General features: G+C 51.7%; 1 protein-coding gene across 2 annotated transcripts in view; it reads left to right on the top strand.

Moving 5' to 3' along the window:
• The window catches only part of STXBP1 (syntaxin binding protein 1), a 70,561-nt gene extending 49,748 nt beyond the window's left edge, over positions 1-20,813 (top strand). Inside the window, exons 11-19 of one of the 2 annotated variants that reach the window (XM_060014117.1) lie at positions 1,140-1,205; positions 1,835-1,915; positions 4,077-4,215; positions 5,167-5,276; positions 6,303-6,404; positions 8,350-8,435; positions 11,717-11,871; positions 13,479-13,604; positions 19,391-20,813. In XM_060014117.1, coding sequence (XP_059870100.1) covers positions 1,140-1,205; positions 1,835-1,915; positions 4,077-4,215; positions 5,167-5,276; positions 6,303-6,404; positions 8,350-8,435; positions 11,717-11,871; positions 13,479-13,588 — 849 coding nt within the window. In that variant the 3' untranslated portion in view covers positions 13,589-13,604; positions 19,391-20,813. The remainder of the gene's footprint in view (positions 1-1,139; positions 1,206-1,834; positions 1,916-4,076; positions 4,216-5,166; positions 5,277-6,302; positions 6,405-8,349; positions 8,436-11,716; positions 11,872-13,478; positions 13,605-19,390) is intronic. The other variant, XM_060014116.1, reaches the window with a different exon arrangement.
• The last annotated feature ends 6,009 nt before the right edge of the window (positions 20,814-26,822 follow it).

Below are 26,822 nucleotides of genomic sequence, written 5' to 3'. Positions count from 1 at the left end.
GAGCTTCTTCTCCTTGTTACTCTGAAGATTAGTGCTTACCGTTCTGGATCATGATTCACTTCAAGCCAGAAGAACTTGCTAAAACCTTTTTTAGCTTGTGGTAGCATTAGAATTTATATCCGAGTTCACCTGGGCCTCTCCTCCTCCTGACTGTTTATCAGAGGTGTTTTACTCCTCTTAGGAGAAATGCCGCTCTGACTGTGTTGCTCCCTGGCTTAGGATCATTCAGCGATTTCCTGATTCCAGTAGAATCAAGCCCCACCGTGGACACGCCTTACAGCGCCCAGGTCATTGGGCCGCACAGACTCTCATCTCTGCCTCTCTCCTCCTTGCCCCCATCGCCTTGCTCAAGCCATGCCTGTGCTCCTTGCCTCGGCCCTGCCTTATGAGGTCCCTTTCCTTTGGCTCAGGCATCGTTTTCTCTGAGCCAAGACTAGGGAGGTGTCTCTGCTCTGCACCCACATTCATGATTCCCTCCAAGAGTGCTAATCCACTCACTTAGAATGGCTCCTCTGCTCAGTGTTAGCTCCATGAAGGCAGAAATCCTTTTTTTGTCCTTGTATCTCCAGCACCTAAAAGTGCCTGGTATGTAGTAATCATTCAATACATTTCTTTTAGGTACGTGAATGGGATTAGGTGGGTCACCCAATCAGAAAGTCAGCAGAGCCCTTCCACCTGTCAGGGTGCAGATTCCAGCCTTCTCTTCCCTTCTCCCTTCTTCCTACCTGTCTGCACAACTACGTCCTTTCTGCGGAGACGAAATGTGAATTGATTCCATGATTGCTTGAGCTGAGTATGCAGAAAAGCAGCATGCAGACGAAAAACTGTTCTTTCCTGGCAAGAATTATGCTCTCAGTAACTTTCTAGTCCAATAAATAAAACATAATTGCTAGATTTCAGAGGTCAGTTCCCCACCTATAACACAGTCACGGTATTTGGATCAATAATTTTTTGAGCCAGAGAGGTGGTAATCTAAACACATGTGATCTTGTGTTTAACAGATGCATTTGGGGGGGTTACAGAGTGAGCACTCGGGAGTCCGGCGCTGGCTGCTGTCCTGTCCTGCGCCCACCCCCCCTTGCCCACCCTCTTAGCTCGGGGCCATTGGAGTGAGACCGTGTGCTTCCCTCTTCCCATAGACCACCATGCGGGACCTGTCCCAGATGCTGAAGAAAATGCCCCAGTACCAGAAAGAGCTCAGCAAGGTATGACGATCCAAAATGATCCATTCGCATCGTGAGTATAAGCAGCTGCAAAAAGGCTCCTCTACCCTTGCTGATGCATAGAAATCCACAGGTTTTTAGTCATCTTCAGTTTTTATTAGAAAACAATGAAAGGTTGGGATAGACAGGTCATTTCCCATGATTTTCTTTTCTCCTCTTCATCTTTTTCTCTCTGTATCCTTCCAATTCCTCACCCCATGGGCCTGAGAGGGAGAGCTCGGAGGAAGTCACAGTGATCTGGGAGTCACACATCGCTTCCGCCTTAGAAGCGAGTCACTAAATCCACACGAAGGCGCGGGGGATTGAGCGCCACCTGCTGGAGGGAGGAGTATGAAAGGATTTGTGGGTGCCTGTGAAACCATCACCCCCCCCCCCATAAAGGATTTCTCCTTCCTCTTGACTCTCGTAGAAGGTGGTCTGTCCCTCTTCCCGACACACACAATTCTCTACCCAGCAGCGTCTGTGAACTGCTTGAACGCATATTTCATCACCTTTATGAGGCTGGGGACGCCTTGGTGCCCAGCGCTGTGTCAGCGCCTAGCAGGTGGTTAGTAGATGCTGCGCAAATCAGCGAGTGATCCCTTGACCACACGCTCTCTGCTTTGTCCTAGTATTCGACCCACCTGCACCTTGCTGAGGACTGCATGAAGCATTACCAAGGCACCGTGGACAAACTCTGCCGGGTGGAACAGGTAGGGCCTTTTCCTTCTCTTTCCGCCAGGCCCATCTATTTGCCTAACTGAAGTTTAACATCTGACCTTGAACACCCTGCAGAATCATAGGAAATAGAAATGGGAAAGCCTGCTAGATCGTGTTGTCTCGACTCTCTGGAGCCAGTGCAGTTCCACACTCAATGGTAGGGACTAGATTGGTCTGGAATGCCATGCCGTTTGGATTTTGCATGTCTGACTTACCAAGCCTCCCTGGAATGGCAGAAGAGAGAGGTACACAGCGCTGAGCCCTACATTGACAGGGCTGGCTGAAGGCTGTATCCTGAATGTCTTTCCCTTCTGCCGTAGCCACACCAGCTTGGAGACCTAGAGGCTGAAAGTGGGTAGGGCAGCCGAAGGTCAGAAATTCTCCCACAGCCTCCCTGATCACAGTTGGGATCGGAGTTCTGTCCCTGTCACTGGTTTGTTTGACGTGCTTGTTTCTCTCTGCTTTCTTTTCCTCGTCTGCAAAGGGACATAACAAAGCTGCCACATTTTCCAGGAGTGTCGTGTCGAGTCACTAATCCTGGCACCACATTCCTCACACATGATAACATTTCTCAACCGGGGTCAGCTTCTAAGGGAGGGGAGGTCATCCCACGACGCCGAAGCCTCAGCCAAAGGTCCCTCTTCACAGAAAAAAGAACTCGAGTTCTCAGTGTGAGGCCAAGATTTAAATCTCCTGGTTTGATGTGACAGGCTCAGCTAGGTTTGTAAGACCAGCCCTGATTCATGGACTCTCTCCTACGGGGAAGTAGCCCTGCTGAAATTCATCAATTTCATGGGTGATGTTTGCAAACACAAGGTGTCCTCTCCAAAAGAACTTGACTCTCCAGAAGATAGGTTATCCCTAGAGCGAACGGTACAAATGCAGTTGGGATTCATCCTTGGAAGTTTACATTTTTCCAGAAGTGCCCAGTGGTATTCATTGAACTAGTCACATTAAATTTTTTTAAATTTATTTATTTATTATTTGTTTTAACATCTTTAATGGAGCATAACTGCTTTACACTGGTGTTAGTTTCTGCTTTATAACAAAGTGAATCAGCCATACATATACATATATCTCCATATCTCCTCCCTCCCACCCTCCCTTTCCCACCCCTCTAGGTGGTCACAGAGCACCGAGCTGATCTCCCTGTGCTATGTAGTCACATTAAATCTGACTTTGAGACAGTGTTAGAGCCAGGTCCTGCTGAGCAGATGTCTGTTGAGGCTGCGCTGAGCTGGGAAAGGGCCTTGGAGAGGGGCCCCACCTTCCTCTGGCCCAGGCTGGGCAGAGGCCCGAGCTTGAGATCATGCTCCTTACGGACTCCTGGGATCATTAGAGAAAAAAGGCAACCTTCCGGCAGCCTCTGTAAGAGCTGCAGAGAAAGTTGCAGCTGCTGGTCTCAGAACAAGACCAGATCGTTCTTGGTTTGCTGACACTGATGTGCTGCTTTCTCGGGCCTGTTGAGAATGGATCCGCCTCTTGCCTGAGTTGCGAGGGCGGGGCCATAGACCGTGCTTACTTCACTCTTTATCTTCAGTCCCACTGTTAGCACCCCCTCCCCCTTCATCTCCTTCAGTGGGATTTGCAGGGAGCCCATGTTTTTTCCTCCTCTCCCTGAAAGTGGTTGGAAGATTAAAAACAGAGGTCAAAATCCTAGAGTAGTTAAAATTCAGCGGGCACAGCCTTCCATGCCACGGGGAGTGGAGCAGAAAGAGTCCAGCCAGGCAGAGGCACCTTATAATATTAAGCTTTTCACATGTGGGAAGTGCATCCCCTTAAGCCCCGATCCCTCTATAGGGCTTTGTCCCTCTTGAGGACCTACCAGGATTGAGGCTTTCCCTGAGGAATTGGCACACGTACACTGGAACTCACCTGGAGGGAACAGCCTGCCTTGAAACAAGATGGCAAATCAGCGTGGTTTCTGGTTTTGGAAAGCGAAGCCTGGGGCTTTCCTCGGTTCTCACCGATGCCGTAGACACCAGTGCTGATTACCCCCGTTCTGATTAATTAATTGAGAGATAAGCACCTGCTGAAGACCTTCCCCCAACCAAACTAAACATCCCAGACATTTATGGATAACCAGTTTTCTAATAGTTACCATTTGTCCAGACTGTTGCCAGAAATGGGGTCAACGCGGTGTGTTTTCTGCAGGACCTGGCGATGGGCACGGATGCTGAAGGGGAGAAGATCAAGGACCCCATGAGAGCCATTGTCCCCATTCTGCTGGACGCGAATGTCAGCACTTACGACAAAATCCGCATCATCCTTCTCTACATCTTTTTGAAGAATGGTAGGAACGGTGGGATACAGAGGAGGGCGATAGGCCCTTTCTTGGGGAAAATGAGGCAGCTGGGAGAGAGAGAACAAAGTGGAAAACAGTGTAAAAGACAAGGAAAAGGGAAGGAAAGGGGTGTTTAATAAGATCTGAGGGGCTCTTTACATCTGGGGAAATGTCATGTAGGCAGATGAGTTGCAACTAGAGGCTGAGTATCCCCCAGTGATTCTGGAGTTAGTCCAAGGGACAGCATAATTCGAAGAGGACAGGGTGGGGACAGCTGGGAGGGTCTATTAGCTTTATGGCCAGCTTATTAGAGCATTTCTGCTAGATACTTTTTTTTTTTTTTTTTTGCGGTACGCGGGCCTCTCACTGTTGTGGCCTCTCCCGTTGCGGAGCACAGGCTCCGGACGCTCAGGCTCAGCGGCCATGGCTCACGGGCCCAGCCGCTCCGCGGCATGTGGGATCTTCCCGGACCGGGGCACGAACCCGTGTCCCCTGCATCGGCAGGTGGACTCTCAACCACTGCGCCACCAGGGAAGCCCTCTGCTAGATACTTTTAACTTGCCCCACATTTGTAATCTGTGCCTTTAAATAACTGATTTTAACCCACATCTGCTGCCTGTAAGTGTCCATAGGTGTCCATTGTGCCAAAGATGGACACAGAGGCTCTCCTGTCCAAGCTGACTGTGATGTGGGCCAGGGGTGGTGGTGACGGCTGAGAAGCAGGAGACGGATGGAAATATAGACCATGAAGGGCAGCTGCTGATGGTCACAGCCTGTAGGCTAGAGTGGAATTTGAGTCCTGATCTTGTCTTGTCTTAGAGTAACCTTGATGCCATGAGCGGATTGGTTCCCACTAATCTTGAAGAGGAAAAGGGGCACTGTCCCCCCAGGCACTTAGCTCTGCTTCTCAGTGTGTGATGTCCAGGGGCTGGTGTGGCGATCGGGCTTTTGTTCTCGCAGGCATCACCGAGGAAAACCTGAACAAGCTGATCCAGCACGCCCAGATCCCCCCGGAGGACAGTGAGATCATCACCAACATGGCCCACCTCGGGGTGCCCATCGTCACGGACGTGAGCACCCGCCTCGGGGGGAGGCAGGGGGGAGACGGCAGCTCTCATCTCTTCTCCCCTGACTGACTTAAGGCAGCTTACAGTACACACACTCAACACTGAGAAAGAGAAAACATAAAGTCAGAGGGATGCAGGTGTAGAGGTATAAATAAAATCAAGACGTAGCCCCAGGAGCCCAGGCGGGCACATCAAGGAGGCACACACAGTCACAACGCTGAGCTGCGTCTGTGAGCCCGCCCCAAACGGGAGTCATGCCAGCCCTGTCCCACGAGTCTTGAGTCAGCCTGGCTCTGCCGTGGGACACTTAGCATCTTCTGTGAGGTTGCGAACACAACGCTTAGTGCCACGCCGCCTGGCCACCTTTGGGTCTGCTTCTCTGACAATGACTCAGGACCCAGTGGGGTCAGGTGTGGGGGGCCCGACCAGCAATGAGCTCTGGAAGAGGCCTGGCGGGGGGCTCCAGGACTCTTCAGAGCCCCCCGCCAGGAACCTTGCTTGTAGGCACCCGACTTCCTGCAGGGAGTCAGCTCACGCCTCCGTGCTGGTAAAGCAGGGCTGTAGGTGTGCTCCTTGTGGGATCTTAGAGTCAAAAGCTTTGTTCCGGAGCCACCAGACCAGAGGCCTGTGACTGGGGGCCATCTGGCGTTTTCAGGCCCTTGTTCACAAAGGGACCAAATGAGAACAGAGATGATTCATCCAGTGCATCCCGTGCTGTTGAAGCAAAATCAAAGCCACACCAAAGCAGTATTTTCTCCTATAATTGACAACAAACTAACTCCCTGCATTTGTAAGAAATGGCACTTATCCGTTTGACCCACGTTTGCCATTTTTCCTGGCTTTGAAGAACCAAGTTTGCTCCAGGTTCTTGGGCTGGAGCCCACGGGGCATCGTCTGGGCTTTTGCAGGAAAAGCTCCCTACTTCTTAGTCTTTGCCAGGACTGACTCCCAGAAGGGAGCCCAGGGGCCAGCGAGGCCTCGCAGGCCCAGGCGCTGACTCGGAGCCTCGGCTCATGTGTTCGCTTTCAGTCCACGCTGCGTCGCAGGAGCAAACCGGAGCGGAAGGAGCGCATCAGCGAGCAGACCTACCAGCTCTCACGATGGACCCCGATCATCAAAGACATCATGGAGGTCAGCGTGGGCCGAGACGAGGGCACAAGGGCAGCTGGGCCCGGGGCTTCAGCCTCCCCTGCCCTTGGGTGGGGGTGACACCCGGGGATTTGCACCCAGGCCTTGGAGGGTTCGTGCAGAGCAGCCCCAGGAGACTGTCAGATGTGGATCCTCAGATCCACACTATTGAGCCCCACAGTAGAGACCCCTCAATGGTACTGCAGCCGAAGGAACCAAACCCGTCACAGCACCTGAAGGTCCTGTGAGTAAGGAGTGCCACGCTAAGGGTGCAGCAGGGCGGGAGGGCCTCTGGAAAGAGATCCCAGCCCGTCCTCCTCTCCCACTGCTTCCCTCCCTCAGCCCTCACATCAGCCAGAGACCCTGCCAGTCGTGTTTCTGTGCAGCCCTATCCCTTGCCTGGAGTTCTCACTCTCCTTTCCACCTCCTGAATCCTGCCTTCCTGCGAAGTCCCATACACTGGCCCACCCGTCTGACCACCCAGCACCACAGAGGCCTCCCTGGACTCCCACAGCATGTGTCAGGGATGCTCTTTACATGTGTGTGCTGCTCTCTGTGTTGGCTCATCGTTTTAGACCTTGGTCCTGTGCCCTCACCTGATGTGTCCTCTGGCACCGAGCCTTGCGCACAGTAGGTGTTTCGTATCTGTGAAAGTCAGGTAGCCCAGCGGTGTCCCTTCCTCCCCTTCTTGTAGCTCGAGGTCGAGGAAACCCTGTGTAGAACCCTGACGCACCCTGGGAGCTTTGGGGTGGGAATTGGAGATGGTCTATCCAGTTCCTGCCCTTGACAGGAGGACAGGACTGGGGTCCAGAGAATGAAAGGTCTTGGCCAGGATCCTTTTGCTAATTCATAGCAGTCCATGTGTTCCCACTGAATCGTACGTTAAAATAAATATATTTTAAGTATATATAGTGAGTCAGCTTTCTATTTTTAAAACCCACAAACCAAAAAGATGGGTGAACATGAGACATCTTGAAACAAATTATGTTTCTTTGCTTGGCAGAGCGGATCAACTGCTCTGTCTCATTCCCTCCTTTGTTCTCTGCTCCCTTTTCCTTCCCCCCACAACCCCAGTCCCCCAAAGAGACATGTGTGGGCTTCACACGGTAGCTGTTAGGAGTGTAGACTTCTCGGCAGCAGGGGGTGGGTAGCTGGATCCACCCACCAGATAATTAGGCCCTTGGGAAACTGAGGCTGTAAGGCCTCAGCTTGCCTGAGAGACTGCCCATGCCTAGTGTCTTCAAGACGGATGGCAAGGGTCAGGAGTTTATTGGACACATGGAACATAAAAGGGTGGAAGAGAAGCAAGAAAAAATAATGCAGGTTTTTTTTTAAGTTTCTTTTATTTTATTTATTTATTGTTTTTGTCTGCGTTGGGTCTTCGTTGCTACGTGTGGGCTTTCTCTAGTTGTGGCGAGCAGGGGCTACTCTTGGTTGCGGTGCGCAGGCTTCTCATTGTGGTGGCTTCTCTTGTGGAGCACGGGCTCTAGGTGTGTGGGCTTCGGTAGTTGTGGCACGTGGGCTCAGTAGTTGTGGCTCGGGGCCCTAGAGCGCAGGCTCAGCAGTTGTGGCGCATGGGCTTAGCTGCTCCGTGGCATGTGGGATCTTCCCGGACCAGGGCTCGAACCCATGTCCCCTGCATTGGCAGGCGGATTCTTAACCACTGTGCCACCAGGGAAGCCCAATGCAGGTTTTTTTAAAAAACTTCTCTTCAAGAGCAGACCTACAAACTTATCTCATTGTATCTGCTGGTTATGGAGCATCTGGTCCGCCCGCTCCGAGCTCAGCGTGAGGTGCCCAGCAGTGGGCAGCAGACAGGGGAGCTCTGGTTGTTGCAAAGCTGGCCATGGTTTTGGCTGAGTGACTTGTGCTTCGAATTGTCTTACCTTGATTGCGTCAGCCCTTTGCAAAGAGATGGCCAGTCGATAGCTGTGTCTCTTCTTTCCAGGACACCATTGAAGACAGACTTGACACCAAGCACTACCCGTACATCTCCACCCGCTCCTCTGCCTCCTTCAGCACCACCGCGGTCAGGTGAGTGCAAGTCCCTGAGCAAGCGAGCAGGGAGCAAGCGGCACCGTGTCTGGTTGGACGGCAGCCGCACGGCAGTCCTGCTGTGACGCCTCAGGACCCTCGAGAACCCTCCCACTGCTTCTCGTCACAGCCAGAGTGCAGGCCAAGTCCTTGCAGCGGCCCATGAGGCCCTTCAGCCCCTGGCTTCCCGTTCCTCCCTCACTCCCTACTCCTCCCCCACTTCAGCCACAGCAGCCTCCTTGCTCTTCCCCGAACACACCAGGCTTACTTCTGCCTCAGGACCTTTGCACTTGCTTTTCCCTCTGCCTGAAATGATCTTTCCCCAGGTATCTCTGCATGGCTCACCTCTTTTCTCCTCTAGGTCTTTAATAAACTGTTACCTTCTCGCATCTTCCCTAACCACCCTGTTTAAAATTACAGTACACCAGTCTTCCTAGCAGCATTATTCCTAATAGCTCAAAAGTGGAGATGACCTAAATGTCTGTCAGCTGATGAATGGATAAAAAACACATGGTATATTCATACAATGGAATATTGTTCAGCCCAAGATGGGAATGAAATACTGATCCATGCTGTAACATGGACAAACCTTGAAAATATTATACTAAGTGAAAGAAGCCAGTCACTAAAGCCCACATACACTATGATTCCATTTATATGGAATGTCTAGAGCGGGCTAGTCTCAAGACAGAAGGTAGATTGGTGGTTGCTCAGAACTGGGGATGGGGGTAAGGGTTGGGGAATGGGGAGCGACTGCTAATAGGTACAGAATTTCTTTTTGGGGTTGATGAAAATGGTCTAAAATTGATTGTGGTGATGGCTCACAATTCTGTGACTATACTGAACACCACTGAATTATACAGTTTAAATGAGTGAATTGTATGATACATGAATTATTTCTCAATAAAGTGTTACAGAAAATAGTGAAAAAATTATAGCACCCCAACTTCCTGTCTCCCTTCCCTGCTTTTTCTCCATAGATTACACCACCGCTTAGTGTGCTGTTAGTATTTACCTTGTTTACTGCCAGTCTCCCCCGACTAGAATGTCAGCCTCCTGAGGGCAGGGATTCGTGTCTGTTTTATCCTCAGTGCCTAGAACGGAGCCTGGAATGGAGTAGGCACTTGGTGTATTCTGTCTTCACTTTTCATTCATTAGTTAATTTTAGTAATTAAGAAAGGGATGAATACGTCATCTGCATAGAGCCACATTTCTCAGATTCCTCCTTGATGGAAACATAGATGATGGAAACGTGGATGCCTTGGGTCTGTTGGGTTTCTGCCACGTACCTGGTGATGCTCAGATGTTTCTCAGCTTGGAGATGTGGGCAGACAGCAATCCATGCTTCCATCTCTGGGTTCTCCAGCCCTCTGTGTTTTCTTGGCCACCCACGAGGCCTTGTGCATATGTTTTCGAAAGCTCTTGCTCTTGTTCACCACCTTGCCATGTTCATCCAGAAGCTTCTCCTGTTATGCTCTGCAGGCCACATCTCCACAGCCAGTCCCTGGGACTCTCAACACTAGGCACACATTTTGCCTCCAGAATCTCTTCTCTGCCTCCCTCGTGTGTGTGGCCCAGGCTCCCAGGGTAACACTTCTCAATACATGTGCCTCTACTATACTAGTACTTTGCCCGCCCGTCTTCTCTCTCCACCGCCCCCTCTTCTGTCGTCACTCTCAGGCCTGCATGATGCCAGTGGAGGCCAAATGTTTATTGCCAGCATTGGCGTGAAATACAAAATCCCACACAGTACCACAGCCAGGCTGGTTGACAACGGCAGACAAACATGATTGCACAGGCAAAAAAAAGTGACTGTGAGGTCCTCTGGGCTGGCCTTTGTGATGTGGAAAGTGGCTTTAATGCTGTCCTAAGTCAGGAAGAAGGGTAAAGATTCCACTGTTCAGAGAAGACTTGCTCTCCTCGTTCTGTTTCAAATTTATCCGAATTTAATTGATAATTTAGATGACATGGACACATGCATTTTATAAATTGCAAAAATTGACAATTAAAAAATAGAAACTCAGTGACCCCTATTAACTTTTTAGTTACTTTTAAAACTTCCACAAAAGAGATTCCCAACCAAATGGATGCAATGGTGAATTCTTCTGGTATTTTATGAAGAAACCACTCAACATTAACACATTTGCAGATAACAGAAAGAGAGAAGAAACTTTCCGACTTATTTTATGAGTACATGATCCTAAAAGCAAATCTGAAAATGGCATTAAATAAAACTTCCCTCAAGCACAGAGAGGCAAATGTTATAGATAAAATATTAGCAAACTAAACCCAGTGGCATATACAAGGAGCAATGCATCTTGCTGAAGGGTTTGAGGAAATGCAAGGCTGATTTAACACTTTAAAATCCTCAACGTAATCCTCCACACAAGAAAAAATATATATGATCTTCTTAAGAGATGGCCCCTCATTTTGTTTTGATTTTTGTTTTGTTTTCCCCATTTTCTTAGCCTGGAAGCAACCAATTTCTCATTGTTTCCAAGGACAAGGTGAAGGCCCATTGAGGGAAGCCGGGGCCAGGAGTGGGGGGGCACCTGGGGAACTGTCCTGCCACTGAGATGCCTGTCGTTCAGGAGTCAGCTTCGTGTCACCTCCTCCAGGAAGGCTTCCCCAGTGATGCCCAGTCGGCACTTGAAGTCCCTCCCCCGTGTTTGTTCCCACGGCACTGAGCTCCTCTCCTTGGGGCGCGATGCAGACCCCCATCCTCCTGCCACCCTCCTCGCCCCACCCGCCCCAGTTAAGCCTGAGCTCTTGGTTGGCAAGAGCCACATGTCACTCAGGTCAGCTCCTCGGTGCTGGGGCGGCCCCAGCCCAGTGAGGCGCCTGGTGCACATCTGTCCAGTGAATCAATGTGCCGGCTGCAGACAGGCCCTGGACTCTGTGGTCCCTGCTCCCTCCAGCAGAGTGTCCCAGGCAAGCCCAGAACTGTACAGCTCGGGGGAGACACCGGGACCAACATGATGAGGGTGAAGCTGCTGAACATCCCGCTTTAAAGCCGATCTGAACCCGTCTGTTGCCTGCATGACGGGGTCACAGCACAGGCGCTCGTAGCGATTCTTCTCCCGGCAGCCAAAGTGCTTGATAATTTGCACTGCAGTTCAGTTCAGCCAACACTCGCTAAGCGTCTACTCTGTTTCGGTCACTGGTGTACAGAACGAGTGTGTAACACGTCACGGAGGTATGAAGTATAAATGCTGTGGATGCAGATAAACATGATTAATATCTTTCTCTCTCCCTCTCCCTCCCCCTCTCTCCTGCCCCAGCGCCCGCTATGGGCACTGGCATAAGAATAAGGCCCCAGGGGAGTACCGCAGTGGTCCTCGCCTCATCATCTTCATCCTGGGGGGCGTGAGCCTGAATGAGATGCGTTGTGCTTACGAGGTGACCCAAGCCAACGGAAAGTGGGAAGTGCTCATAGGTGAGTGGGGCGTGTTTTCTAGAGGGAAGGGACCGCTTCACTGCACTTGGACTCCATTCCATGCTTTGGTGTTTCATTCTGTCTTCGGTTCTCTGTTGCCCCTGAAAAACTTAAGTCTCTAGACATGTTTGTGGACGGCAGACGCTGACGAGCGAAGAGTTCCTTCCTCATGTCTGCACTGTGTCTCTTGACGAGTGGCAGCCCCATGTGGTGGGAAGAGCCTGGTCACAGATTCCAAGAGACCCAGGCTGATATTCCTGCTCTGCCGCTGCCACGTGGGTCACCTCGAAAGTGCCTCTCCTCTCCACGCTGTTATTTCCTTACCCACGAAAACGGGGTTAAGAGCACCCACTTACAGCCTGAGCTAGGCCTGGTGCTGGCCCGGGGCTGGGGGGTGGGGGGTAGGGTGGTATCAGTTTCCTGGCCTCCAGCCTCACGTCCAGAAGACGCTCAGTGAACGGACGGTAAATGATTACCAGCTCCTTTACCTGTCAGTTGGAGACGCACAGACGAGGAGTGAGAGCAGATACTGCCTGAAACATACTGGCCTGACTCCTGCGCTCTGCTGAGGGTTCCCCCAGCCAGTTCCTGCTACTTCAGGGTCTGTCATACCCCTTCTGGTTATTTCCTGCTGGCTTTCCAGAAGAAAGGAAGCAACTTATAAGAGCTGACTTAAGGGAGCAGGAGATTTTTCTCCTTTTTCATGCCTACAGGAGCTTCTCCAATTTCTCGGCTGGAAGAGGAAGAGTGAGCTGAGAAAAATCTTGCTTTCTCCAGATGCCTTCCTTTTGTCCCATCTTGCCCTTAACAAAATGGAGTTGCACCTCTTAACATTGATTGGCAAGAGGTGATCAGCACCTACTGCCCTGGCTGGGCCCCGCCCTTGCCCCGATCTCAGTAAGATGTGTCAGTTTTATACCTCCACTTTGGGGGGACCAAGGCGCAGTGCCCCCCAAGCTCTCAGAGTGAGCAGGTTCTGCAGACCAGTCCATGTGGCCGTTCCTGGGTGTATCAAGATGGAGCTGCCACTGTCTTCACAACCTGCGTTCCAGATACCACCATTCATTGGGGAGCTCGCACCTCCCCCTCCCCTCCCCACTCCCTGAAGCCTCCCCTGTCTGGTCACCATTTCTCTCTGTGTTCTTTCCTTTCTGGCTACGTGGGACCCTGTGCCAGAGCTCTCGGTGTTCCCTGCTTGCGTACGTGTTGCATGAGCGTGTTGGCTAACTCTCTGCTGAAACACAGCTTTCCTGGGCAGAAGCCGTCACAGCCAGGCTTCGCTGTAACCCCCTCTTCCATGCTGGCCCGACCCGAGGTTCCCTGTTGGGAGGTGGAGACCCGGGGAGACAGGGTCGCCCCTGCGGATCGGTGGAGAGGCCTGGTGCAGACCGCTGACGCCCGCTGTGTGGCCCCGCCCGCTCTGTGCATGCCGGACGTCCTCGTGGCCCATGTGCGCATGCGCCGCGTGTGCACGGCGTGTGCTCCGCGCGTGCGCGTGCGTCTCGCTCTCTCGCACCTCATTGGCTGCATAAAACGTAGGCCTAAGTTGGCATGTTCCGGTAACGTACCTTTGTTCAAGCAGTCAGCCGGCCTCTGTTCTCCCGCAGGTTCTACTCATATTCTCACTCCCACCAAATTTCTCATGGACCTGAGACACCCCGACTTCCGGGAGTCCTCTAGGGTATCTTTTGAGGATCAGGCTCCAACAATGGAGTGAGAGCCAAAGAAACAAAGTAAAAGCAGCTTATTACAGAAAAGAAACTCTTCCACTCTGAAGGGTTTTCTTTGATTTATTCCGTCACTCTTTTTATTTTTCCCTTTTCCGTTTATTATTTATTTGATTTCTTTTAACGAGAAAATGCTTGCAGTTCTTAACACCGATTGAAAATGTGTCCGATGCTGCCCTCACCAACCCTACTCTGAGCCCCACTGGGCTCCAGCTCGCTCATGCCTTGGGTTACCTGTCGCCCAGTCAGACAGCTGCAGCCCTCTGGGCTTTAGACCAGAGACAATCACAACTGCTGTGCACAGTCCTCCAGAGGGAGCTGGACGTGGAGGGATGCCACAGGCGCTGTGCCCCAGTCTGCTGGTCCCGGGGTGAATTTGTGGGCACAAGGCAGAGAACACCAGGCAGCCTCCAGGTTGTGATGTGGTGTGGGAACTTGAGAGTGAGACCAACAGGTGTTCAGGGGACAGTCCTGTCCAAGGCAGAACTCCAGTGGAGACGCCAGTTGGCACACGATCATGAGGAAAGCTTGGCAGAGGGCGTTAGGGTAGACTCCCAGTCAGTGGTAGGTAGATATGTCAATACCTTTTTCCCAGGACAGACATTTATCCTGAGGAACAATTTCTAAGGGGTGATGGGGTCATAAGCCACCTTGTACATGGCGAACTCCAGCCACCGGTGGAAAGAGCTCATGTCTCCTGTTCCTCTGAAAAAACAGCACTTAACAGTCATTTGCTCTTTCAGTAATTGCTTTTTATTTTAATTCTCCTGTGGATCCTTTCAAGAGTTGAGAATCATACCCCTCTCTCTCATTGGAGTTTCCTGGTCAGATTGAGAGCCTTTGGGTAGAAATCTGTTCTCCACGCTATGTGCTGTTTATATTTTTTAATTTTTAATTTTTATTTTTTTTGCGGTATGCGGACCTCTCACTGTTGTGGCCTCTCCCGCTGCGGAGCACAGGCTCCGGACGCGCAGGCTCAGCGGCCATGGGTCACGGGCCCAGCCGCTCCGCGGCATGTGGGATCTTCCCGGACCGGGGCACGGACCTGTGTCCCCTGCATCGGCAGGTGGACTCTCAACCACTGCGCCACCAGGGAAGCCCTATGTACTGTTTTTAAAGAGCGTCTTCTCTCCCACCATGCTTGTGCCTTTATCTCAGTTACCCGGGAACCCCTTGTCAGTGTGGCAGATTACCCAGGTTTTATTCTTGTGCTCATTCCTTCCTCTCTCTTTCCACCCTTCTTTTGTGCTGGAAATCTCCCCTGACCTGTTCAGATGGCAGACTGACCCTGAAGACCTCACTGCACCATGAGTCATTCTTTAGTTTCATTACACATTCTGTGATGAGGCCACGTCTTGTGTACCTGACTTCGTCTACTCTGTTGAGGATGCACCCTAGAAATGTCCCCACCCCCACCCCGGGCTGAAACGTGGCCCTGTGAGTTACAGAGTGTGAGTCACCTGTCAGTGAGCAGCGGACAGGCATGGACTCTAGCCTCAGCTTGGCCACAAGCACCTGTGTGACTGGAGGAGGTCGTTCCCACTGGGTCACAGCACACAGAACACAGGGCGGCTGGATGGCAGGGTCCGAGGCTGCTCGGCCTCTGTAATGCAGTTGTTCCGTTGGTGGCTTAAACTGGGCAGCCCTACGCACCCTGGCACACTCTCTGGCGGCCCTTGGGGGAATGGACATCAGAACCCTGGCTGGGTAACATCAGAAGTGTGCTTGTTTTTATAAAGAGCATAAGCTCCATCCACGAAGGGCTCTAAAGGTCTGCACCGGAGGCTGTGCTGTTTAGCTCCTCTTTCTTCTCCTGGGCCGGAGGTAGCTGCCCCAGGGCAGTAGGGAGATGAGAAGCAGCAAGTGGTTGTGAGCCAGGACAGCGGGGCTGGCTGTGGCCCCGGGCTACCTGCCATCCTGCCCAGGCTGCCTTCACCCTAGAGAGCGAGGCCACTGGGTGGTCAATAAAAGTGACTTAAAAAACAGCCGTTGTTCAGCAGGACCTTGGTAGGTTCGTAATCAGAGGCATCTGGTTCTTGTGCAGATGGCAGGTAGGTGGACGGCATTTGCTGCAAGATGTATTTCGAGGCTTCTCAAAGGACAAATGAGCAATGACAGACCACTTGCAGAGTCAGAAAGAATCACAAACCCAGACCCCAGGGGCTCCTGCTAGGATTCATTCTGGGATTCCCTGCTTTGGAAGATGCCTCTTCTTTGCACACTGCTTCCTCTGTTTTATGTTCAATCAACAGAGAGGCCTCCGCTGCCATCAGAGCAGAGCGAGCACGAACAGACTGTGGCTGTTTGCTCCTGGCTTCTGAAATGCTTTGTTGAACAGTGTTGGATTTTAGAGAGTTCAGTTGAGAAAAAGTGAGGCACAAAGCCCTCATACCAGGGAGGTCAGAAAGCAGGTGAGCCTTCCGACTTGCCCACTTCTGTTGCGATTGTCCAGGTGACCAAAGCTGAGGACACTGCAGGGCGTTAGCGAGGCTGGGTGGTCTCCTCCCCCACATTGGTGTTTGCAGGAACTTAGCTTTTAAGGGATGGGTTTCCCCTGCTCAGCAGTGAACGAGCGTCTGCGGTGGGCCCTGTGTGGGTACCAGTGCTGTGTTCCATCCTCCTGGCCCCTCTCTGTCCTGGAGCCGAGGCTGGTTCCCCAGGGCTGGGCTGAAGGGAGTGGGCATGGATAACTGAAGTGCACAGATGCCACCAAGCCTTGGCTCAGTGCCCACTAATCAATCCATCATTTCTCTCAACTGTCTAAGAAATGAAATCTCTTTTATTTTTTTTTTTTGCGGTACACGGGCCTCTCACTGTTGTGGCCTCTCCCGTTGCGGAGCACAGGCTCCGGATGCGCAGGCTCAGCGGCCATGGCTTACGGGCCCAGCCGCTCCGCATCATGTGGGATCTTCCCGGACCGGGGCGCAAACCCGTGTCCCCTGCATTGGCAGGCGGACTCTCAACCACTGCGCCACCAGGGAATCCCTGAAATGAAATCTTTTGATTAGATCTTCACCTCGGTGCTCTAGGTGGTTTATGTTAAAAGTACTGACCATTAGGGAATGTCCAGGAGGCCTCAGGAGCTGATGAAAGGCTGGCTTAGACCTATTACAGAGCACTTAACACGGGAGAGGTTTTTTTTTTTTATTATGTTGAGTACTTTGCTTTATTCTAGATCGGGGTCAGATAAGTTTCATTTTTCAGTGGGACTCAGATTTGAATCTGAACGCAGAGCTGATCCAATGCCCAGCTGCTTTTTCAGCGTTCCCTTACACATCCCCTCCTGGGGCAGGAAGCCACAGGGCCCCCAGAATTGAGAACAGTGGCATGGCTTCTGGGCCTGGCTGTGCCGCCGACACGCCTCACCACGCTGGGCGTCTTGGATGTGGGTGGGCAAGACCACTGTCTTCCACGTCTGACAGATCATCAAACTCACCTGGGCTGCTCTTAAATATCCAATTTAAACCTGTCGTTCACTGGTACTGCCCTCAGTAGTCTGAGTCAGCAGGACTGTTTCAGCCAAAGCCAGGACAGCTCGACCAGCTGATCTGTGGGAACTCCTGTGGTTTTCAGGCGCCGTCCGTGAGGAAGGAAGGATTTTGTCCTGGCGGAGGTCAGTGTGTCTGGCCCCCAGCTTTGACAGTCTGGATGACTTTGTTTTGGAGACCACCGTTCACGGTTCAGTGTTGCAGTTATGTAGAATAAGAGGGACCCTCAGAGCAGTAGAACCCACTTGCTGTTCTAGAGGGCCTACATGGTCAGCCACATGTGGGTTCAAGTGAGAACATTTGCAATGTTTGTGGTGGTGAGAAGCTTGACCAGGGTATTGAAGCGATACAGCTGATTGCGTGGCAAGAATTGGCCCTCAGGTGATTCGGATTAACACCAGCTGGTCTGCATCCTTTAAAGAGACCAGGTATTGATAGGTAGGGCCCAGGACCGTGACTGTTGCCTGATACTGCTGGTCCTGGAAGTCTTCTGCTTTCGGTCAAAGATTGGGAACACCAGATGGTCAGCAATCAGATAATATCCGGAAGTTCTGAAGCATGGATTCCTTCACCTCCTTCTGGCCTCCCTCCAAGTCCTGAATCTGCACATGAGCAAGGGTAGGGGACACCTTGGGATGGGCGTCTGCTCAGAGGCCTTTTGGCGGCAAGGGAGGACGTTAGGGACAGTTTCTCTGGCACATGCATTGCCTTAACCTAGGTAGCCCCCAAGCTAATCCCCCGCACGGAGTTCCCAGCAGCTGTCTTTCAGGTATAGACACTCAAACTGCTGCATCGAGTTGAGATTTGGAAGGCTTTCATTCTGCCAGTGGTTCTGGTCAGAATTTGGTAACGTTTATCCCTGTTTCCTCATTTGTGGAGCAGCCTGTGACCTTTAGGACTAGTAGAAAGATTGACAAGGTCACAGAAATGAGTGTCTTCGGGGGAGAGGGGGACACGCTGCTGAAACCGGTGTCACATTTGCCAAAGGAGCCTCGAGTCTGCAGAATGAGTCAGCTTTGGGTGCAGGGGCTGGCGCAGGCTGCACTCTCAGGGCATCCCACTCCGCACCTCGGGGAAGTAGCTGGGGACTGGTTCCTCACTCAGCGGGCCCTGGTGGGGGCTGGGGCTTGAGCTGCAGAGAACAGGATGTTGAGGAGCCTCTCACACCAGAGAGGGCTTCACCAGTGTTCTCCTGGTCTGGCCTGACCAGGAAGGCTCCAGGCTGCAGTGCCAGCAGTCACAGGTCAGCTGAGCAAGTAGCGGTCAAAGGCATAGGGACCCTGGTATTTGGAATCACTCCCAGCAAGCCAGCCAGAGCCTTCTTTTGCCTGCCCTCAGGGTGGAAAATCTGGCATCCCGTGGTTTCTGGTCCCCTCCTCATGTGAAGGCCCACTCACTTGGCCACATCTCCAGGGAGGCACATTTTCAAGTACGGGTCTCTTTTGTTCAGTTCTTCTCTCTTCTCTCTTCTCTCGGGATCTCTTTCTTTGAAGCCTACTGCTGCATGCATGCAGGCCTCATGCTCACGCGCCAGTCACTCCTGTTCTGTTTAAGTCCATGTCCAAACCACACGATCCATGCATCTTTTTTTACTGCACTTACGAGATCTCTCTCTCTCCTTATGAAAAAGGACTTCATTTTTTTTTTCTGTTTTCTTTTTTCTTTTTGCAGTAGAAGTATATCTAATTCCATTAGCTTAAATTTTTGCAAGCATTTCTAACCTCTTACAATGCGCGGTCTCTGCCAAGGTAAGGCCTCAGGTACCCCGGCCCTTCCCCCTTCACACCTGAGGTCCCTCCCACCACGCAGTCCCAGCCAGCGGGCTCCCGGAAGGCAGTGGCTTCCCCCAGGGCTCTGCCCGTCCACTTCTTCCTCCCTACCTGCACCACTCTTACCACACACAGTCCCCCCTGCTAACCCCTGCCCCATTGCCAGCCTCTTCCCCGGCTGTGTGGTTTGGAACTTCTCTCCCTGGCTTCACCTTGAGTTCAGGAGAGAATTAGAAGTGCAGCTGCCCTGTCCCCTGGCAGACGGCAGCGCTGAGCACTGATGGAGAGGCGGGCTTCTTCCTTGGTACAGCCCGGGACCCTGCCCAAGCCAGAGGGTGTGTTCTGTTTATCCACAGCCCTCACATGCCTCCCAGGCCTACTGTGACAAGGCCCCAAACCCCAGTCCCCAACCCCTCCCTGCATCTGGGTGGGGGAGGGGGAACGGCTACAGCTCTGGGGATAGAACAGGGCAGGAAAGGGGAAAGTGTTCGAAACCGGAGCTGGCAAGCTCACCGTCTTTTCTGCCTTCCTCCAGGATCCACGCACATTCTCACCCCACAGAAACTGCTGGACACGCTGAAGAAACTGAATAAAACAGACGAAGAAATAAGCAGTTAAAAAATAAGCCACGCCTCCAAAAAACGAACCCTCTCCCCAGAGTGCTCGCAGCCCTGACCACCGCTGACCGCCTCGGTTCCTTTGCTGACCCCCTTCTCCCTCCATCGCCTGCCCCAGCCCTGCACGCCCGGCCGGCACTGTCGCCAGCTGCGTTCTCGTGTTTGGTGATGCCCTCTTCTCGTTTGAAACAAAATAATGCATTGTGTTTTTTTTTAAAAAAAGAGTACCTTCTAGATGTATCCTGGAGATGTTCGGTGTGAGGGACGTGCTGCTGGAGGGTTTCTGAACTGCTTAGGATGATGAATGGACACCTGCTCCCCATTGGTCATGATTTTATGACCTTGTACATGAGCCAGCGTGATGTGTGCACATTGCTTGCGTATGGGAAGGTAGATGTTTGGGTGTTTTTAAAAACCCGTTTGGGATTGTTCCTGTTCTTGTTGGGAATCACTGAGATGTCCGTTTTGGGAGTATTTTAAACTGAGGATTAATCTGTTACCTTCACTCCAGTTCCTACCCCTCAGTGCCAGCTCTGATCCAGATAAGCTTGGAAGTGAAGCTCAGATGACATCTCGAGAGGTTTGAGCTGGAGTCGACCTCTGCTCTCCCCAGGGGGCTCATTCCCCCCCTCCCCCGTGCTGGAGGTAGGGGCTGGGGGCGTCCACGGGAAGTCAGGCTGGGTGCCTGTCGTGGCTCCCTCCCTGGCCGCTGCCGCAGCGCTGTGATCCTGTTCTGTGGTCTGTCACTGTCCCCAGATGAGTGAGGAGCAAGCTCCCATCGGGGACCTGGGTCCCTTGGAGAAGCAGTCAGACCTGGTCCTTCAGACCAGATGCCATCTCTCCCCAGGCACCACCCCCGACAGAGCTGCTCTCAGCAGGGTCAGCCTGGGTAGAGCTCACGGGACAGGAGCGAACCAGAGCAGAGTGAGTTCCGCAGGCTCCTGGTCAGAGGTCCCTTTCCTGTAGAGCACTGTCTGTGCCCCTGACACTTCAAAGCACCTGAAGAGTAGCCCAGTGGATTTATCCAGACCCTGATCCCACTCAGGTTATCCTCCGTTTAAGATACTTGCTAATACTTTATTTTGTGTAGCGTGGGGTCATATGTCGTCGTGCTTGTAAGAGAAAACGATCATTTTATTCTCTGTATAAAAACGTAGCTGTATAAGGCTTAGCTCTGATGCAGACATTAAAGAAGCAAATGCAGGAAGGACGTCTCGTCGCCCTCAGGACTCAGCAGCTCGTTCTCCGGAAGGGAGCGCACTATTTGTTCTGCTGCTGTTGTGAACTATAATGAACAGTGGAAGTCACAAAAATGTCCCGCGCCCACCCCCACCCACCCCCTTAGCCCCTGCAAACCGTGTGTGTATATTACTGTCTTGTGGCATCGTCATTGCAAACGTGCTGTGTGCTAGTTCTCCGCGGCCCTCGCTTCCCTTTCAGAATATACTCCTCACCCGCCCCGTTAGATGCATCGTGGCATTCTCTTCTCAAGGCTTTGAAATCTCCCCTTTGCACTCAGATTAGTTTTCAGGTCTGTCTCCCTTCCCCCCCTTACAAGATCTCATTTCCTTAGGACAGACTGTAGGGACCTGCCTTGGTTTGTTTCTTCTTGTTACTGCTTGTTTTGTCCCCTGCCCTTGACCAAACGATCGATGCTCATGCTTCAGGACCTTGTTTGTCCGACATGTCGGTTTTCCTTTCTCTGTTATTTATATAAAAATAATTTATCAAAAGGATATTTAAAAAAAAAAAAGCTAGTCTGTCTTGAAACTTGTTCACCTTGAAATTATCAGAATCTCAGTGTTTGAAAGTATTGAAGCACAAACATGTATCATCTCTGTACTGTTCTGTACTAAAGCACTCGAGTCTAATAAATAAATCAGCGCCCATTCACGGTGTCCAGGGTGACTCGCGGCCTGGTTTTACTTTGGGGAGCGGAAGGAGAAAGGCTTTGTCAGTGGTCCACTGGGGAGGAGCCCAGCCACCCCTGGCTGTGGCTCGGAGCCTTCCGGATCCATTCACTGTTACTTGCATTAGGATCTAGAGCTACCTGGAGTCTGGAGACGATCCATGAAGTGTGTTCTACACTGCCTGAGACCAGGCAGTTCTTCCAGCGTCCTGTGTCTCTGTATATAGAATGTCTCTGTCTTGGCAGGTGGCGCCCCACTCGAGCATGTGGTACCAGTGCATTTCGGGCACGTAATGAGGTCATTTTATCTGCGTTACTGCTGTCCTCCTCCATTCCTGCCGCCACACCATCTAGCCTTCGGATGAACTTATTTCCAGATCTGAAAAGTGTATCCTGCCGGTCATGAAGCCTGTTGGTGACCTGGAGAGACTGTGATGAGTTTGGTCCCAGTGGGGAGGGGACCCTTAAGTTAGGGTTGGAGTCATACTGGAAACCTGCTAGAATACTGGGCGCAGGGGTGTGGGGTTCTTTGTAGGAACTTCCGTTTCTACCCTTTTGTCCCCAGTCACCCTCTCATTCAAATTCTGATCTCCCTCATACTGTTAAGAAATCCAAGTCAGGGCCAGTTGGCGGAAGGTGCATCTCCACAGCCAGGCTATTGTCTGGTGAGACTTGCCGTAAGGGAGGTAATGATGACATTTATTGAGTCCCTGCTCCTTGTCAGGCCCCCTTGTATACCTTGTCTTTTGGGTGGGTGCTCTCCCCATTTTACAGATGAAGGAGCTGAATGGAATTCCCTGGCGGTCCAGTGGTTAGGGCTCCACACTTCCACTGCAGGGGGCATGGGTTTGATCCCTGGTCGGGGAACTAAGATCCCGCGTGTCACAAAGCTCACTCCAGCAGGAAAGCATCAGACTCTCATTTTCTTAAATTAGTAGTTGCCTCACTGGTACCCAGAATGCCTTGGAGTGAGATCCAAGATCAGAATTCTTCAATTCTAAATTGTTCTAAACTGAGTTTACATTAAAGCAAAGCCAGTGCTGTCTGCTCCTTCTCCCCGGGGCCGTGTGTCCGCGCCAGGCCCACGGTAGTGGCTTGTTAGTCTCTCTAACTGTTCCTGACATCGTTTGACCCGGGGTCTCTGGCGCCTCTTTCCATTCCACCCCCTCACCACCACCACCCAGTGGCAAACAAGCATGGCCCTATTTACGCTCCTGGAAGAAGTCCTGGTTTTCCTGTAACACAGCACAAACGGAGCCTGCAGACCATTCCTCCAAAAAGTCTCCAGTAGTGTTAAATATTCTTGCATGGGCTGGGTGTTCTGCAACAAACCAAGGCATAGAGTGTTGAATCCGTAACTGGGCGATCCTAAACCAGGAGAGTCTGTGAGCTGCAGCCAGTCCCTCTGCCTTTCTGGAGTTTCAGGTCTAGCCTGTGGGTCTCAGCCAGACCCTGCTGAGGGGCCTGTACACCCACTCGGTGACACCAGGCATTCGTTCCTGGGAGGCAGAATGGCGGAGTGACTAGGAGCACAGACCTTGGCATCAGGCCGGCCTGGGTCACATCCACCTGGGCCTCGTTCCACAAGACCTCGATGAGGGACTTGGTCCCCTCCTGTGAGTGATGCCCATGGAGGAACGGTGCTGAGCTGGCCCTACAGTGAGTACGGTAAGCACTCAGTCAGTGTTGATGGTGTGATTATGATTCTCAGCCAAGTCTGGGGAAAAAGAGTAAACACACACACTGGAAAAAAAACAATCAAATGTTCATCAACTAGAGGATGGATACATTGTTGTGTATTCAGTCAATGACTACTCTTAAGGCAGTTAAAAATGCATGACCTACATATATCAACATGAATAAACCCCAAAAACTTAATGTTGAGTGAACAAGTTACAGAATACGTACAGAATGTGTAAGGTTTTTAAACCTCATAAAAAGTACTGTAGAATACTTACGGATACCTATGATGTAACTGTGTAAAAACGTGCATGAGAATGATAAATATACCAAAGTCAGGATAGTGGCTACCCATGAGGAGAGGATGGTGTTGGAGAGGATGGATGTGTTGCCTTATAGCCCCAATCACACAATGAATCAGTGGCTTAAAAGTGCTTCATGGAATCAAAATCATATAGATAATAATTCTCATTGTAGTTAATGTATATTGAGCACTTATGTGCCAGACATGAGTGTTTTATACGTATCTTGCTGAAGTTTCTCAACAACTCTAGGAGTTAGATGTCATTATTAACCCAACTAACACGTGGGGAAACAAAGGCACAAAGACAGAGGAACTTGGCCAAGGTTCCCCTGTTGGTACATGGCAGAGCCTAGATTTAAACAGGGTTGTCTGGGGACTTCCCTGGTGGTCCAGTGGGTAAGTCTCTGTGCTCCCCAGTGCAGGGGGCCTGGGTTCAATCCCTGGCTGGGGAAGTAGATCCCACATGCATGCCTCAATGAAGATCTCACATGCCGCAACTAAGAGCCAGTGTAGCCAAAATAAATAAATAAATGTTAAATGTTGGTAGTTGCTGAAAGTTCTAACCCTCTAATAAACTCAGGTATGTGGAAAGGGGCTTGTTATGAATAGCAAAAGACACTCCTTTCACTCAGGAAATTTCAAGGGTTTTAGGAGCCCTGTGCCAGAAATCCAGGGCAAAAAGTAAGCATGTATATATACTTTATTATTACATATTATCATATTATTATATGCAATACTATATATCACAGCTGATAACGAAGTACGTCGTTGCTCAAATACCACGACTCATTCTTGCAGAGATTTTGTAGATTTTCATAAATGTTTCTGCATCTACTGTATGCCCTTAGAACAATTTCCAGACACTTTATTATTTTTTAAATTTTTTATTGGAGTATAGTTTATTTACAATGTGTTAGTTTCAGGTGTATAGCAAAGTGAATCAGCTATTCATATATGTATGTCCATTCTTTTTTAGATTCTTTTCCCATATAGGTTATTACAGAATATTGAGTAGAGTTCCCTGTGCTATACAGTAAGTCCCTATTCGTTATCTGTTTTATATATCGTAGTGTGTATATGTTAATCCCAATCTCCTAATTTATCCCTCCCCCCCTTTGCCTTTGGTAACCATAAGTTTGTTTTCTACATCTGGGACTCCTTCTGTTTTGTAAATAAGTTTATTTTTACCTCCAGACACTTTAAATGATTGTTTCTTTCTTAAAAAATAATCTTCACCAATTAAATTGTGGTTTTGCAGGGGGGAGGGTCCATCGAGCTCCTTTACTGTGCCATTCCAAACTCCCACCCAGGCTGCAGGCTGTCTTACTCAGTTAATAGATACTTACTGAGCGTCTACTATGTGCCAGCCTTCACCCTAGGCTCTGGGGATGTAGCCACGAATGAGACTGGGTCCTCGTGAGCTTACACTAGTGGTGGGTGATATTATATCTCACACACACACACACACACACACACACACACACACACCCTGAATGAATGAATCGCTCATGTTGTGTGCTCCATAGAGGTGGGCAAGGCTTCAGGCAGTCTCCCTCGGGGCTGGGCTTCCTCTCTGCAGAACCTCCTAGAGGCGGCAGAGCCCCCAGTCCACGGGCCACTGCCCTGGGCTGACGCTGCAGTCTGCTGGCCTTTGTGCGCCGTACCCACTCCTATCAGAAGACCTGGCTGCCGGAGCGGCTGCCGGACTTTGCGGTCTGGCAGCTCCAGCAGTTCCGGGCCACCAACACCAGTTCCCAAGCAGGACACAGAAGCAGTCATGAAAAAGTGTCCCAGGGGAAGATGACGAGTCTGGGGTCCCAGAATAGGGAGCTTTGGGAAGGCTCTCCAAACAAGCCCCAGAAAGGGATATCCTTGGACCTGGAGCATCTCCTTCCCCACCCCACCATCTGGAAGGCTGGCCTGGAAGCCCTACTGGTCACTCTTGCCATGTCAGTGCAGTGCACTTACAAGCCTGGCCCCGGCGACCCCCAGGGGCGACTCTGGTGCTAACAAAGGAGGGGGTACAGGTCCCAAAGCTGACGCCTTCTGTGGGCTCCAGGCAGCCGAGGGGGCTGCTGGTCATGCTGTCCCACTGGGCTGGGGACCCAGAGCTAACTCCTGAGATGTGCTTCAGGTAAAAGAAGGAAGAAACCTGAGAGGCGTGACGAGGAAGGGCACTGGGGTGGCACCATGGAGAAGCTTTGCCTGGGCTGGGCTCCTCTGGGGCCCCCCATGCCCTGCTCAGGTGGGGGAAGGGCGGTGTCCAGCCGGAGTTGGGGGCATTGCTTTGGGCTAGAGGGGCAGCCCCCCTGCTGGCCCCAGGTCTCGGGCGCTGGGCCAGGTCACTCTCTCTCTGGGGCTTCGGTGTCACCCCGTCTGCAGTCCCAGGACTCGCTGCACTGTTGTGAGTCTGTGCAAAGGCTGAAGCCCGTGCACAAGTGTGGCAGCCCTGCCAGGGCCGCCCCAGCCTGCAGGGAACAGATATTCTGGGAAAGACAGACCACCACAGGCTGGGGGTACTGGGATGTTGGAAATCCCAGAGGCTGCTCACACACAGAGCAGGCTGGAGCTTCACCCACCTGCTCCGCTGATGGCAACAGCAGCTGCCGCTTACTAAGCGCCTACTGCATCCCTGGGCCAGATCCCCGCACCATGTACTTCACATACAAGGTCACTTTCAGTCCACAACGTGGTCTCCCTATTTTACAGCTCAGTGAGGTCAGGCCACTGGCCCAAGATGTAAGATGTCTCTTACATGGGATGTGAGAAACAGTACCCGAACTGGAGCCTGCTTTAACCAACCACCGCTGCAGCCTGCCTCACTGCCAAACACCCACCTCCGCGTCTCCCTGCACCCATCCCAAGGATCCCACTGTTTACAAGATCTGGCTGCTCAAACCAACCCCAGTTGCTGAAGTAACACTGAGCTGCCCCTCGTCCAGCCGTCCGACTGTTAGGGAGGGGCAGCAGCCATCTCTTGCTCAGTGCTGAGCCTTTGCCGAGCCCTGGGACAACAGGGATAGACAGGACCCGGCCACTGTCGCAGGGAGTGCCTCGGCTCACAAGCGCTGGGTGGACACAGCAGGCATGCAGGCGTGGCTGGCTGGAGATGAGGGCCAGGAGAAGTAGCCTGAAGGGGCCAGAGCCTGGTTGGGGCACATGGCTGCCAGCTAGGGCATCTGCCAACCAGTCACCGACTGCCCTCCTGACCCAGGATGCTGCCACCCCAGACCAGAGCTACAGAATAGGCTTTTGTTTGCCCGGGTCAGCACGGGGCAGATGGCGCACGTCCCCTGAGCTTTGTGGAAAATTGAACCAGCCTCTGGACTGGGACATCTTGGGACCCCAGCGTGGGAGCCTCTGACAGAAAACATCCATTTCTTACCATACTGCCTCTCCACCCGGCTTCGGGTGAACTGAGAGAATGATTTTGCTGTGTAGCTGCATCGCCAAAGAA

Source organism: Delphinus delphis, chromosome 6 (genome assembly GCF_949987515.2).
Source record: "Delphinus delphis chromosome 6, mDelDel1.2, whole genome shotgun sequence".
NCBI lineage: Eukaryota > Metazoa > Chordata > Mammalia > Artiodactyla > Delphinidae > Delphinus > Delphinus delphis.
The sequence above is the reverse complement of the archived record's forward strand: the minus strand, read 5'-3'. Positions and strand labels throughout refer to the sequence as shown.